Source organism: Clinocottus analis, unplaced genomic scaffold (assembly GCF_023055335.1).
Source record: "Clinocottus analis isolate CAN_PGR_092001 unplaced genomic scaffold, fCliAna1.0.p SCAF_5, whole genome shotgun sequence".
Lineage (NCBI taxonomy): Eukaryota > Metazoa > Chordata > Actinopteri > Perciformes > Cottidae > Clinocottus > Clinocottus analis.
Genome location: NW_027176207.1, coordinates 21,767,135 through 21,782,677, shown reverse-complemented (window position 1 = coordinate 21,782,677; position 15,543 = coordinate 21,767,135). Strand labels below are relative to the sequence as shown.

Below are 15,543 nucleotides of genomic sequence, written 5' to 3'. Positions count from 1 at the left end.
CTCTCCTTACCCAGAATGCAACAGCAGGAGCCGAGGGACTTCAGAGAGGTGGCGGGCGAGAGGCAATCATGACAAATGTGCCGTAGCTCTCGCACAAATACACACACACACACACGTACACACAATCATATAAGAGCAGAAGTAACCTAAACATACAGTATATAAACACACACACACACACACACACACACACACACACACACACACACACACACACACACACACACACACACACACACACACACACGAGGCATTCATCACAGATGGAGAGTATTGTCAGTGAAAGTTTAATTGTGTAAACACTCTGTAACTGTCCTGTCATATTCCTGCCTCTCCGGCTCACTATCGCCTCCTCGGCTGTAATTGAATTGCTACCTTCAGCGGGGGAGGAAGAGGAGGAGGAAGAGGGGGAGGAAGAGGAGGAAGAAGAGGAAGAGGGACTTGCCTTACGAACAGAATGTGTTTCCTATCAGGCAGGATTTGAAAAATTGTGTCAGGAAGAAAAGCCAAAGTGATAATTTTTCGGTTTAGTGAAGGCGGAGGAGGAAGAGGAGGGTGGGGAGGAAGGGGAGAGGAAGAGTGTGAGAATGTAGAGAAAGAGGGAAAGAAGAGATGAAAGATGGAAGAAGGGGAGGACGAAAGGAGACGAGGGAAAGGAGAGAGGATGAAAAACAAATCAGGGAGATAAAGGTGAGGAAGATGAAGAGCAGGAGGAAGAGGGGGGCATGATGATGAATAGAAGATAGATGCAGAGAGGAGAAGACAAGAAGAAGAAGAGGCGGAAGAAAATAAAGGTGAAGGAAGACTGGAGTGTGTGTGTGTGTGTGTGTGTGTGTGTGTGTGTGTGTGTGTGTGTGTGTGTGTGTGTGTGTGTGTGTGTGTGTGTGTGTTTGAGTGATGGTAGATTTCCTCAAAGCTTTTTCCCACAATGTAAAAGCCTGGGAACCAAAGGTAAAGAAAGTTAAAATATCCTCCTCCTCCTTCATTTTTCTCCTCCACTCCTCCCTCTCTCTCTCTCTCTCTCTCTCTCTCTCTCTCTCTCTCTCTCTCTCTCTCTCTCTCTCTCTCTCTCTCTCCTACCTTCCTCCCCTCATCCATCACCATCACTCTCTGCGATTTCAAAAATAAATAAAAAAGACTTTTATTTTGACGGTCTTATCAGGACAATGAGCTCAAATCAAACGGCGCTCTAATAGTCTGGAGACGCCTTGATCCCGGCTTTGTCTTTCTCTCTCTCCTCTTGTCTCATGTCTTTCCTCCACAGGGACACCTCCTCCTCTTCCTCCCCCTCCTCTTCCTCCCTCCTCCTCCCCCATCAGTGATCTCCCTGTGACAGGACTCTTAAGGCTCCTCTAAGCTGTCTTTAGCCTCTTCCTCTTCCTCCTTTGGGAATGGATCGAGAGGGGAGGAGAGAGAGAATGAACAGAGGATAGTGAGGAAGGAAGGAAGGAAGGGAGGAAGGAAGGGAGGAGGGAGAAAGGAGGAGGGAAGGAGACAAAATAAGGAGGGAGGACGGAGAAAGAGAAGGACCAAAAAGAGGTTGAGGTGAGTTTTAAAGTGAAATGGCTGTTTATTGTCGACCAAAGTTATTTACTTTTCAACAATCTTGAAAAATGTTTTCCCTCTTTTGAAGTCATGTGACCGTAAAGGAGCTTTTTTACAGGCTAGCATGAAGTCATGTGAGGAGGGAGGAAGGAGGAGGGAGGAGGGAGGAAGGAGGAGAGAAGAAGGAGGAGAGAGGAGGAGAGTAAATTAATGAACTATTTGCTTTCTCCATTATGGAGAGACTGACAGCTCGTCTTTGTTTTGAAGGAGGTCAGAGGTCACGAGGACTACGACACACACACACACACACACACACACACAAACACACACACACACACACACACACGGAGAGATAATAAGTAATTGTCTGTATCTGCAACCTGCATAATTACTTCCAAGTAGAGAGAGAGAGAGAGAGAGACAGAGAGAGAGAGAGAGCATAAAAAAAGAAAGAGAGGGAGGTGAAGAAAGGACAGAGAGATGGAGGGTTGAGGAGGACAGAGAGAGGGTGGGGTAAACAAGAAAACAAAAACAAACACAAACAAACAGCACAAATGTCAGATTTCCCACAAAGAGGCCGGTTACTTAAACGCAGCGTCCAGCGTCTCCTCGTGGGGCTTTTACTCTGAAAACTCCTCCAAGACGAGCAGCACCTTTACCTGTCTCACCTCTACCTGTCTGTCTCTTTACTTCCTGTCTGTCTCTTTACTTCCTGTCTGTCTCTTTACCTCCTGTCTGTCTCTTTACTTCCTGTCTGTCTCTTTACCTCCTGTCTGTCTCTTTACTTCCTGTCTGTCTCTTTACCTCCTGTCTGTCTCTTTACTTCCTGTCTGTCTCTTTACCTCCTGTCTGTCTCTTTACTTCCCGTCTGTCTCTTTACCTCCTGTCTGTCTCTTTACTTCCCGTCTGTCTCTTTACCTCCTGTCTGTCTCTTTACTTCCTGTCTGTCTCTTTACCTCCTGTCTGTCTCTTTACTTCCTGTCTGTCTCTTTACCTCCTGTCTGTCTCTTTACTTCCTGTCTGTCTCTTTACCTCCTGTCTGTCTCTTTACTTCCTGTCTGTCTCTTTACCTCCTGTCTGTCTCTTTACTTCCTGTCTGTCTCTTTACTTCCCGTCTGTTTCTTTACTTCCCGTCTGTCTCTTTACTTCCCGTCTGTCTCTTTACTTCCTGTCTGTCCCTTTACTTCCCGTCTGTCTCTTTACTTCCTGTCTGTCTCTTTACCTCCTGTCTGTCTCTTTACTTCCTGTCTGTCTCTTTACCTCCTGTCTGTCTCTTTACTTCCCGTCTGTCTCTTTACTTCCCGTCTGTCTCTTTACTTCCTGTCTGTCTCTTTACTTCCCGTCTGTCTCTTTACTTCCCGTCTGTCTCTTTACTTCCCGTCTGTCTCTTTACTTCCCGTCTGTCTCTTTACTTCCTGTCTGTCCCTTTACTTCCCGTCTGTCTCTTTACTTCCTGTCTGTCTCTTTACTTCCTGTCTGTCTCTTTACTTCCTGTCTGTCTCTTTACTTCCTGTCTGCAGCAGCTTCTTCTTTACACTCTTTAACTGAAACAGACTTTCAGTGACAAGAAGCTTCTTCAGTAGAAATTCATTTGAATCAATTCAAACTAAATTGCTGCAGTCGGCTTTCAAACTTGAATCGGTCCATTACTGCTCATCGACTCGCTCTCTCTCTCTCTCTCTCTCTCTCTCTCTCTCTCTCTCTCTCTCTCTCTCTCTCTCTCTCTCTCTCTTTCTCTCTCTCTCTCTCTCTCTCTCCGTCACATTTCATTTCCATCTCCATAACTCGCTCGTCTCTTCCTTCCTTTGTGTCTTCTCGTCCTTCTGTCTCTCTATTTCCTCTCTTTTAATTCCTCCCCCCTCCCTCCTCCCCCATCCTCCCCCCTCCTCCCCCCTCCTCCCTCTGTTCACGCTCGGCCGGACGACAGCGGCAGATAAAAGACGACCCGGACAAGAAAGAGGAGGTGGAGAAAATAAATAAATATTAAAAGAACAGAAGACGGAGAATAGCACGAGGAGAAAGAGGAAGTAACAGAGAGGTTAACAGAGCGAGAGCGTCTGGTGTAATTGAATCCAGAGAGAGAGAGAGAGAGAGAGAGAGAGAGAGAGAGAGAGAGAGAGAGAGAGAGAGAGAGAGAGAGAGAGAGAGAGAGATGGACGGACTGAACATATTAGCATCCGTAATCAGAGGAGGAAGAGGACTCCTCTGGTTGTATAGAAGTCTATGCTTCATATGTTAAAGCTGCATTTTCTCTCCTGACCACCAGGGGGCGACTCCTCTGGTTGTATAGAAGTCTATAATTCACACACACACACACAAATACACACATCTTCTTCCTGTGTAGCACACACACTCCTATTTAAACTTAGGTTGATTAAGCACATACACGCACACACATACACACAGGTGCGCATACACACACACTCCTATTTAAACTCTCTCTCTCACACACACACACACACACACACACACACACACACACACACACACACACACACTCCCCCGTGTCCACAAATTAAAAGTGGAGTGTTGGACCTTGAGAAGTTCCCGCCTTATCGGCGCTGTGACAGACAGATAGCGGCGAGAGGAGCGCTCCATTCGCCGTCCGGCGCCGCCCGTTATCTGCAGGCTCCATTGTAAACAGCCCGTCCTCGTTAAGGAGCCTAATTAGAAAAACTCTCAGAATAATGGCCCGTGATTGGCCATTGTGTCTCCGAAAGGTTCCGCTGAGAGGCGGCGGGCGGTTTATTAAAACTGAACCGAACGGATCATTTTGTTTTAGTCATAATCCTCCGCGTCTGCAAAGTTCTTTGTCGGCCTCGAGTGGCTCTGTTGCTTTAAAACACTCCACACGCTGATTTAATTAGTTTGAGCACTTTCACTAAAGCCATTGTGACTAATTCTCCCCGTGAGAGTGGAGTTCAGAGGACACGCCGCTGTGAGGGGAACCAACGCCGCCGCCGCCGCCGCCGCCGCCGGACCACCGGACCTCCAGCTGCAGGAGGACGCGCGTCACGCTAAAGTCACGCTAAGGTCACGTGTTGCTCAACGACACGCTGAGGACGGTGAAGAGAGATCATGATGTGGGTTGAAACAAAGACGTTTCACCTGGGACACACACACACACACACACACACACACACACACACACACACACACACACACACACACACACACACCGTCTCCTGGTGAAGACTTGACCACACACACACTTATGAGGTCTTTCTTATTTTGTGAAATGTCAACATTATGTATATATTTATATTATATTTAGACTAAATACATATATTATATTAAGATTTATAAATAAAGGACTTTTCATCGTTTGTAATGCAGATAAAACAACATAATCTTGGAGAAAATATATTTAATAATTGAAAATTCATATACTATAAGATATATATATATATATATAATTAAATGCATATAATATATAAACATATATTAAACATAAACATATATTATATTAAGATTGAATAAAGCACTTTTCATAATTTGTTATACGTAATTATTTTTTAGATTAAATCAATATATTATCTGACAGAAAATGTATTTCTTTGGATAGTAATTCGCAATTAATATTAAATAACTATAGTGGATGAAGATTACATAAATATATTATACATCATTTTAATTTCATATAAATTATTATTGAATATATTATATATTTATATTGATATAAATGTAACAAACCAGAGTAATGTTTCTTTATGAAAGTCATGAGTTGTATATAGTTTATAATAATAATAATAATAATAATAATAATAATAATAATAATAATTTGTACATATTATATATAACTATATATATATATATATATATATATATATATATATATATATATATATATATATATCATGCAGGGATCCTGCATGAAGAAGAATGTTGCGCATAAAACTTATCAGACTAGGTGAAGAAGACTGGAGTGTGTGTGTGTATGTGTGTGTGTGTGTGTGTGTGTGTGTGTGTGTGTGTGTGTGTTGTGTGTGTGTGTGTACATCCCGCCAGATTTGACCTTTGCCTCGTGTCCTGGAGTCCAAGTGACATTTTCAAATACAAATACACACACACACACACACACACACACACACACACACACACACACACACACTCTCTCTCTCTCTCACTCGCCCTCAGAGAGCTCGTCCTTGGGCCGTCGTCGTCGCCGCCGCCGGCCGCTCTAAATGACATTAACCGTAGGTGACTGTAAACTTGTGTAATTATGATAAATGTGAGCGATTACGATGAATTATTCTCCTCCATTGTGCTAATCGTGTAATTAGCAACAATAATCAAAGACTTATGATGTTGAAATAAGGCGACGCCGCGGACAATTAGACCGCGAGGAGCTAATAACGGGGAGCTTATGGCGTTTTCCTGGAGGGCAGAACGGCTGCCACACTTCCACGAGGACTTTTGGAAATTCGAGGTGTTTTTCTCACTAATTTTTTCTCTCTGATGAGAGAAAAAAATTGAAATAAATACTCAATTAAGTTGCGAGCTTTTCCGCAGGATGGCGTGAGGACGTGAACGCGATGAAGCGTCGAGCCGAAGGTTCTCTAAGCGTGAACGCAGGTTGATGAGGAAAGTTATGGATTTGGTTATTATACCAGGAGAGGGTTTCTTTTGCAAATGTGGTGTTTTACCTGCTGTGTTCCTGACGGTGCAACACATCATTAGAGCGTGAAGAACAAAAGGTTGTGTTCAGGGAACGTGGGGGATGAAAAGCTCTCTTCTGTCTGAGGTGTCATCATCATGAGGTCATGCAGTTTAGAGAGAGAAGTGTTCAAAAGTCACTTTGACATCAGAGATTTTAGACTCTTTTCAAATCAAAAAAATCCTCACGATGCGTTCGAGAAGCCTCCGTCATTCAGACGTCCTGATGATGAGACGTCTCTCCGAGTATTTCACGATCTTTTTTTACTAAATAAGTTGATTCCTGTGAAGACTTGAGCGTAATTGGAGAAGACTGCGGTCGTGTAACGAGCAGAAATTGCAGGTTTTTTTGTAGGAAAACACACAAAAAATAAAATAGACATCACAAGGATACGCCGGGTTCTTTTCCTTGAAATGTGAGGAGTGTATTTACCATGCATGTTTTACGAAAAGCTTTTTAAAGCATCCGATGTAAAAAAAAATGAACTGACGACGAGCACTTAAACAGGCAAGAGGCTACTAACTGCTGTAAAAACCAGGATTTAAATGCATTTTGTATCAAAGTCCAAAGAATGATCCAAAAACCTGAATCATATCTTTATTACACATCTACATTTGCACAAAAAAAGATTATCATGGCACTTCCTCGCCTTCGGTCTTACTTCCTCGTAAAACTTGGACGCACATTTATTTGTAATTTGATCATTTCTGACCGTCACTCTTTGGTTTGAAAGAATCAAAAGAAAAGAAAGTTTTAACTGTCATCTTGGAGAACTAATTGGATTTTGTTTGTTTAGTACAGATGGTTTTAAAAGAACTGGAATTGGTGCAAAGAATGTCAACCTGTGGCCGCCATGTTGCATCAAAACCAACCTAACTGTTAGTTTTGCCGCCAAAATCCAACTGTTGGTTTTGCCGCCTAAATCCAACTGTTGGTTTTGCCGCCTAAATCCAACTGTTGGTTTTGCCGCCTAAACCCAACTGTTAGTTTTACCGCCTAAACCCAACTGTTGGTTTTGCCGCCTAAACCCAACTGTTAGTTTTGCCGCCTAAATCCAACTGTTAGTTTTGCCGCCGAATTTAACAAAATCAGTTTTCAAAACACAGACAAGTCCCTGAAGCTTGGTACCAGGTCGGCCAGATCGTCTCTATCGGGTCAAAGGTGAACGTTATCTCCACAATAGCAATGACAAGTCACCTCCAAGTGAGGAGGTCAAAGGTCAAAATCAACAGCCAACCGACGTCAGACAGAATCTAAATGTCCCGCCGACTCTAAACCGGCGCCTTGTAATGAAGCGCTCCTCCTCCCTCCCAAAGAGACTCTGAATCACACTCGTGAGTAATAATTTTCCACCACTCACCCTTCAGAGGCGTCGGAGCCTCTCAGCCTCAGTTTGACTGATATTAGTCAAATTGCGTCATGTACTTTTAAAGATGACTCCCCTTAAGTGCAAGAGGGGTGTTGAAAGCGGTGCGGAGCTTCAAAGGAAGATCTATCTCCACCAAGGTCATCTCATATTTTAACTCCAATTTCAATACTTTATGAGCGTGACTGTAATTAAAAGGATGGGGTCAGCTGTCTGATATATTATGACAGAGCAGCCACCAAGGTAAGCCCAGTTATTAACTTTTAAAATAGGAAAAAAAGAAAGAAAAGTGATTTAGACGGTGGGAACTTTTAAAAGGAAACGGAGTAACTTTGTGCTGGTTTTAAAGCTGCATGTCTCCATGATGGAGTTGAAAAGGGAGATTATGACGCTTAAGAATCAACAGCGATGATCCGTCAACAGATGCAACAAGTCTGTCGAGCTTCGGGTTGAATTAGGACGCAAAGAGGATGTGGTGTCTTTTTTTAATTTTGTTTCCCCCGAAAACAATAAACGCAGGAGGGCAGTCATCACTGCAGGTAATCCCCGCCTACACGCGATCCACAAACATTTCGGTGAACAGGCTTCTGGCTTTAAAGTGATATTTTGGCTTTTTTGAGACTGTCAGAAATCACACAATTAAACCCGGCGGGTCGGAAAGCAGTCAAGAAATGCAGTTTATAGGTTTCTTGTGTGTGTACTGTAGCTTCTTTTTGTTGTTGTCGCTCAGGATAAAATTAATGCAGATGGAAAGTAAATTAGTAGTCTTTTTAGTTGTTTCCTAAACCCAACTGTTGATTTTGCCGCCTAAACCCAACTGTTAGTTTTGCCGCCAAAACCCAACTGTTGGTTTTGCCGCCTAAAACAACTGTTAGTTTTGCCGCCTAAACCCAACTGTTAGTTTTGCCGCCAAAACCCAACTGTTGGTTTTGCCGCCTAAACCCAACTGTTGGTTTTGCCGCCTAAACCAACTGTTGGTTTTGCCGCCTAAACCCAACTGTTGGTTTAGCCGCCTTAATGCAACTGTTGGTTTTGCAGCAGAAAAGTGTTGGTTAGTTAATAACTGTACATAGTTATTTGAAGCACAACCATGATGTTTATCCTCAACATAACTTAGTGGTTTTGTTGCTTTAACATAACTTTTGTCTTTATCATAATCTCGGCCCAGAAAAAAAGTCTCGACGAGCGACACAAAAAAACATGAATAATTCATGTTCCTGTTCCCAAAACCAATAGATTGTATTTTGTGACCGTTGCACAAACGTCCGTGAGACTGAGGGCGTTGAACCCAAATGACTTAAATGTCCTCCAGATAAATGAACCCGCCACCAAACAGCCATAAATTCTGCTCCACTTTAAAGCATCGGCGTCTGAAAAGAGGAAGCGGAGCCCTGAGTGTGAAACTTCACACGGAAACAAAGTCAGCAGCGATCGATCGCTAGACTCCCAATGTGCTCGGAGGAGGAGGAGAAGGAGGAGGAGGAGGAGGTGAGGAAGGACGGAAGGAAACAAAGACGCCTCAAGGCGGAAGAGAAAGAAAAAAACAACAGATGTAAACAAATGGAAAAGCTCAGCCGGACGCGTTAGCAGGCGAGGTGGCGGCCAGCTATCGACTGAGCTAATGACGGAGGCGCCGGTGGAAATGCATTACTCATCGTCTGGAGGGAGGATGCTGGGAATTTAATGTTGGAGAAAACAATACAAACTAACAAAACCCTCATGGAACACAATTTAAACTATTGTATCTTTTGTTAGCGCTTAAATCCAACACTCGCCTCAACAAATGGAAAAGATACTGGTCACAAATTGAGCATCTAATGTCGGCTAATAGACTCAACCAAAGACCGACTTCAACCAGAAACAGCATTAAACATTTTCTACTCAACTTTCAGACGAGTTCCTGGATCTCTGGCGACGGTCCAAGAGACATAATTAAAGGATTTAAAGTGTTAAAACTATTAGGATGTTGTGGCTTTACGCAGGAACAACTGAAATACAACAAGCTGAAGAAGAAGAAGCATCAAAACGCGCCATAAGTTTTTATAATTCAACGTTTTGTTGCAGAATAAATACAAACATTTCAGAGGCAGTTCAATCCTTCTCATGATTTCATAAACTTGCATTCAAACTCATTAAAACTGGACCTCCAGGATTGTATTTTTCATTCTATTTTGTCGCCGGCGCCTAAAACAAAATGGCCGACGCATGGACTGTCTTAACTCGCACAAACGTCCCGACAGAAGAATAAGACGTAGATTTATTTGTCTTTCTTTCTCTTTCAACTGTAAAAAGAAGAATGAAAAGCATTGTTGCTTCAGGTTGTATCATTCAAAACTGTTAGTTTTTTATAGTCTTGCTCCAGGAAGCTGGGAGCTTCTTCCCGACTCCGACGCCCTCTGATTGGTCGCGGGTCGAAGCGTCTTCTCGGTCCCGACTCGCGGGGAGAATCCTCGACTTTAAATAATCGTGCGATGTGACGCGAGACCCGGACGCTCATGGACGATTCAATCCAGAGAGTCAGACATCCCGTCGGGGGGAAAGTCGACCTCGCGCTGTCCGACGGAGACGCCAACACTCCCGATTACCCCGGACACCTGGGATAAGCCCCGCCTCCTCCTGGGAGGCGCTCATACAGATTCATACCAACCCTCATCTTCCTCCTCCTCCTCTTCTTCTCTTTATTCCAGCGCTCTCTTTTCTGGAGACAAATTAACATTAAAGAACACATACATGAATCCTAATCCTCCCTCTCGCTCGCTCTCTGTGGTCACATTATCATTGGGGATCACTCCTTCACATCCATACATGTCCGTCTGAAACCTCTCTCTCTCTCTCTCTCTCTCTCTCTCTCTCTCTCTCGCTTTCTTTTTCTTCCTTTGGACAAATTAACATTGCTAAGCACTCGTGCACATTCAAACACGTCCCTACATCCCCGGCCTCTCTTTCTTTCCATCTCTCCCTCTCTAGACAAATTAACATGGTAGAACAAACACCTTTGTCCTCATCCCCTCCTCCTCTTTTCCTCCTCTTTTCCTCCTCCTCTTTCCCTTTTGCTATTTCCCTGCCTCTGGTCAAATTAGCTCTGGGAATCACAGAGATATCTTCTTCTTCTTCTTCTTCTTCTTCTTCTTCTTCTTCTTCTTCTTCTTCTTCTTCCTCTTCTTCTTCTTCTAGTTTTTTTTCTTCTTCTTCTTCTTCTTTTTCTTCTTCTTCTTCTTCTCCTCCTCCCCTTTTTCCACTTCCCCATCTCTTCTTCTATTCATCTTCTTTCAACTCCCTCTCCTCCTCTTATTCTACTTCTTTTTCTTGCATTCTCCTACTTCTCCTCCTCCTCTTCTTCTTCTGTTCATCTTCTTTTCATTAACTCTCTTTCCTCTTCTTCTTTTTCTAGCATTCATCTGTTCCTCCTCTTGTGTCTCTACTCCCTTCCTGTCTTCTTCTTCTTCTTCTTCTTCTTCTTCTTCTTCTTCTTCTTCTTCTCCTTCTCCTTCTTCTTCTTCTTCTCCTTCTTCTTCTTCTTCTTCTTCGTGTATTCCCCTTTTTCTACTTCTCCTCTCCTGTTCATCTTCTTTTAACTCCCTCTCCTCTTCTTCTTCTACTTATTTTCCTTGCATTCACCTACTTCTTCTTCCTCTTCTTCTTCTTCTTCTTCTTCTTCTTCTTCTTCTTCTTCTTCTTCTTCTTCTTCTTCTTCTATCTTTAGGGCATATTAGCATGAGGGAACACCATCCATGTTTTAGATCTCATCCTTATCTTTCTCTGCAGACATATTGGCATTGACGGCCACACATGTGTCCTCTCTCTCTCTCTCTCTCTCTCTCTCTCTCTCTCTCTCTCTCTCTCTCTCTCTCTCTCTCTCTCTCTCTCTCTCTCTCTCATGGGGAGTCTCGGTTTAGAGGTTTTGCAGAAAGTCAAAGAATACACAAAAAAAAAAAAAAAACCTCAAATGTGGAACTCCAATTAATTTAAAGCCGCCCCTCACCCGTCAGCAGCACCAATCAGCAGGAATAAATCCGCAGCAGATCTAATTACCGCGACGTCTCTGAAGACCCCGGCCGCCGCCGCCAAGCCAATCTTCCCCTCCTTGTTTGAACAGGCTGATGAACTAAGGGACTCGATGGATATCAAGTCATTTTGTTTAATTTATAAATGGATTTTCCCCCTAATACTTAAATTATCATCAGCGAGAGAGAGAGAGAGAGAGAGAGAGAGAGAGAGAGAGAGAGAGAGAGAGAGAGAGAGAGAGAGAGAGAGAGAGGCACAATGAAGAGCATTTGGTAAAAAAAGAAGTCTTGAACATGTGGTGCAGGAGAGAGATGGAGAGATGAGAGCGATGGAGGGATGCAACGAATCCCAATGAGCAATGTGTCTATTTCCCAGGATGCAACAGCGAGGGCTTCACAATGGGGCGTGTTTAAAACAATGCACGTGAAGGAGACAAGTGAAGGAAGTAGGCGTCAAGGTCAGAGAGAACACCTTCAAACTCCCAACCGGTGAGATGTCAAACGCCTGCTGGGAGGAGCTTCAGAGGGTGGGAGGAGCTTCAAGCTGTGGGAGGAGCTTCACACTGTGGGGGGAGCTTCAAAGGTGGGAGGAGCTTTAAACTGTGGGAGTAGCTTCACACATATCCTCGTACAGCGCTTTGTACGATGTTTTCCAAAAGTCACGCTGCCTTAAGTTAAGTCAGCAACGCGAGGCGACTTGCCTTAACCACTTCCCCCCTTGACTTCCCGCCCCCTCGTTTCCTACTTCCTACCTGGTTCGGGGGTCTCGGAGTGCGACGACGAGGAACCCGAGGACGCTCCGTCCTCATTGACGGCGCCCTGCGACAGAGACAAGCCTCGGCCCGGAGGAAGCTTCATGCCCAGCTGCTCCGCCAGCTCCACGTGGTCGCCGGGGTGGATGTAGTCGAAGACGCTGCTGCCGGTCAGCTCCACCTGCGGAGAGAAAGACGGACGTTAGACATCTTCCTCCTCCTCCTCCTCCTCCTCTTCCTCCTCATCCTCCTCCTCCTTTTCTGTGGTGTTTACTTGAGCCACAAGCTGTTTGAGCTCAAGTAAACACCACCGCTAGCACCTTCACAGCGCTTGCTAGCTCGTGACGCCTCCCCGCGCAAGCTAGCTTCCTTCTCACACTCTTCTTCCTGTTTCCTCTCCTCTCTCTCTTCCTCCCTCTCTCCCTCCTCTACTTTTCTTTCTCCATCTAGATTCATCGTCACATTCTTCCTACATAAAATATAACAGGTGTGTATGTATAAAACAAATATTCCTGTTTGGGCAAAAACAGGCATATTTGGTGCATGAAAACGTGCCTTCTTCTTTTCCGCCATCTTCATCTTCCTCCTCCTCCTCCTAATCCGTCCCTCAGCGAATCAGCGTGGGCTTTTCATTCTCATGGAAATGGAATAAATAAGCTTCTTCTTATTAAATAAATACAGAGTCCCTTCACCTTAAAGACTCTCATTAGCGCCGATAGAAGCGGATTTGTCTTCGTTAATTGGGGATGAGACGAGGGAGCGCCGGCAAAACCACAGCGTGACGCCACACACACGCACACACACACACACACACACACACATGCATGTCAAGGTTACAAACACACACACACTTTTATTTTTGGTGCAATTAACAAACACACTCGCAATTAAGTACGCGATTTTCCACGGGGTCACGTGACCGACGAGCTCGCCGTGTTTTCATTTGCAGCGCATCAAAAACTGAGAGCACTTTTACTTCCACATGCTAATCTGGTTACGTACTGTATAAAAGAGAGAGTGTGTGTGTGTGTGTGTGTGGGTGTGTGTTCAGGTTTTTGGGCGTCCACTGGGACAAAGGGGATTACATGGGTGTAATCCCTTTAATAAGAAATCCCTTTAAGGCAATTTAGTCCCCTCATAAAGTCTCATCTGGAGCAGAAAGTGATGATTAAGGAATGAGAACGATGTCTGAATCACACACACACACACACACACACACACACACACACACACACACACACACGCACACAAACCCTGGTGCACCATGGGAGTTAGTGTTCATGTTTACACGTTACAGTGCAAATTGGATCTACATTGTTCTTCCTCGCAATAACACGCCGACTTTTTAATCAATTAAAACTCGGCACAAGTATTTTACATAAAGTCGCTGGAGCTAATTACACAGAGGGAACGACGCAGAGGTGGAATTACACATTCAGACAGTTACTGCGACAACACGGAGAGAATTAATCGCACAATAGACTAGAGGGGGAACAGAAAAAAACACACATTACTGTATAGGAAGTCTGCAGTTCGATGGAGGCGGAGATGTGCAAGAATATTTGGTTTATAATACATGTTTATCATGCATAAAATACATATATATATATATATATATATATATATATATATATATATATATATATATATATATATATATATATATATATATATATATAGGTGACTGGAATATCAAATGTCTGATGACAAATAAACAATAAAGTTGGCAAATATTGTGAGATGATTTGAGGTCACAGAGCGTTATGTAGTGTGTGTTGCTGCTGTATTCAGATGTATTGAACAGCATTAGTGAAGTGAAACATAAAGCGCACATTCTGGAGGTTTAAAGGGTCTGTACTAAAACCTCTCTTGTTTTTTTCTGCTTCACTTTAACTTGAAGTCAAGCTTTGCAGAGAGTTCACACACTGCGATGTGATTTGGTGGAAGTTTAAATCTGCAGCTGCTTCGTTTCAAAGAGATAATCATCCCGGAGGTGATTTTTATTTCATTTTTCTTCATTTTTGCTGTGCCGTTATCTCCATTTACTCTCCACCAGTAACATATATCCTGATATCTGGATGAATCCCACAAGTGTTGCCTTTATAAAACCATCAAAACTCCTCAAATAGCCCTCGTGGTTGCAGAGATACACTCGTTTTAGTTTGCAAAGAAAACTGAAGAGAAAAAAAAACGGCTCGCTCTCAAGAGGTTAAATATGAGTCTGAATGAAAATGAGTGAAAGTCAGGAGTAAAAGCAGTTGAAGTGTGACATTGGCGGAGACGAAGGTCACGAAGCGACGACATATTGCTGCGTCTGAACCGCAATATGTCGACTTGGCAACTCGAGTGACTCTGATTGAACGCGCCGAGTCTGTTTTTCACCAAAGTAACCGGCGTCTGAAGATGCGGCGACCGTCTGGTTTTTATTAATCGGCGAAGGCTTGGCAACCTCGAGCGCCGCGCATCACGCCACCCGCCCTCACAGGCGGGCCGAGGGATTCAACACCATCATAATGCTTTTATTTATATATTTCCTCATGTGTTCGTGTGACGCCGTGAGTGGGACGACATACGGGAAGCAGAGAGACGAGACGACAGCCGCTCAGATCCACGTGAGACATTCGACTAATATCATGGCGACGTTGGAAGGACGTCGCACGTTTAAGGTCGCGGGTTTGGAAATGGTGACAGATTGACAGAAGACGATCAAATACGGGCGTCAGTTTAGAGAGAGAAAGAAAAAGATGGCAGAAACTAGCGTAAAAGTCGGGTTATGAGCTGCGACAACCTTCAGTAGATGCCCCCGCCGTAGCAAGCTAGCGCTGCTGCTAGCTTTCCGCTGCTGCAGCTCCCCGCTGCTGCTGCTAGTTCCCCGTTGCTGCTGCTAGCTGTTTGCTGCTGCTGCTAACTGCCCACTTCTGCTAGCTCCCAACTTCTGCTAGCCCCCCACTGCTGCTAGCTCCCCACTTCTGCTAGCTCCCAACTTCTGCTAGCCCCCCACTGCTGCTAGCTCCCCACTGCTGCTGCTAGCTGTTTACTGCTGCTGCGAACCGTCCACTTCTGCTAGCACACCACTGCTGCTAGCTCCCCGCTGCTGCTAGCTCCCCGCTGCTGCTGCTAGCTGTCCGCTGCTGCTAGCTGTCCGCTGCTGCTAGCTGTCCGCTGCTGCTGCTGCTAACTGCTCACGTCTCTGCTGCCCGCATTGGACGTCACTAGCGG

The 15,543-nt window shown here is 44.3% G+C and overlaps 1 protein-coding gene across 1 annotated transcript in view; it reads right to left on the bottom strand.

Annotated features, from left to right (window-relative positions):
* Positions 1-15,543, bottom strand: part of LOC137802196 (neuronal PAS domain-containing protein 3) — a 218,638-nt gene that overhangs the window by 29,551 nt on the left and 173,544 nt on the right. Inside the window, 1 exon segment of the mRNA XM_068599854.1 lies at positions 12,325-12,505. Coding sequence (XP_068455955.1) covers positions 12,325-12,505 — 181 coding nt within the window.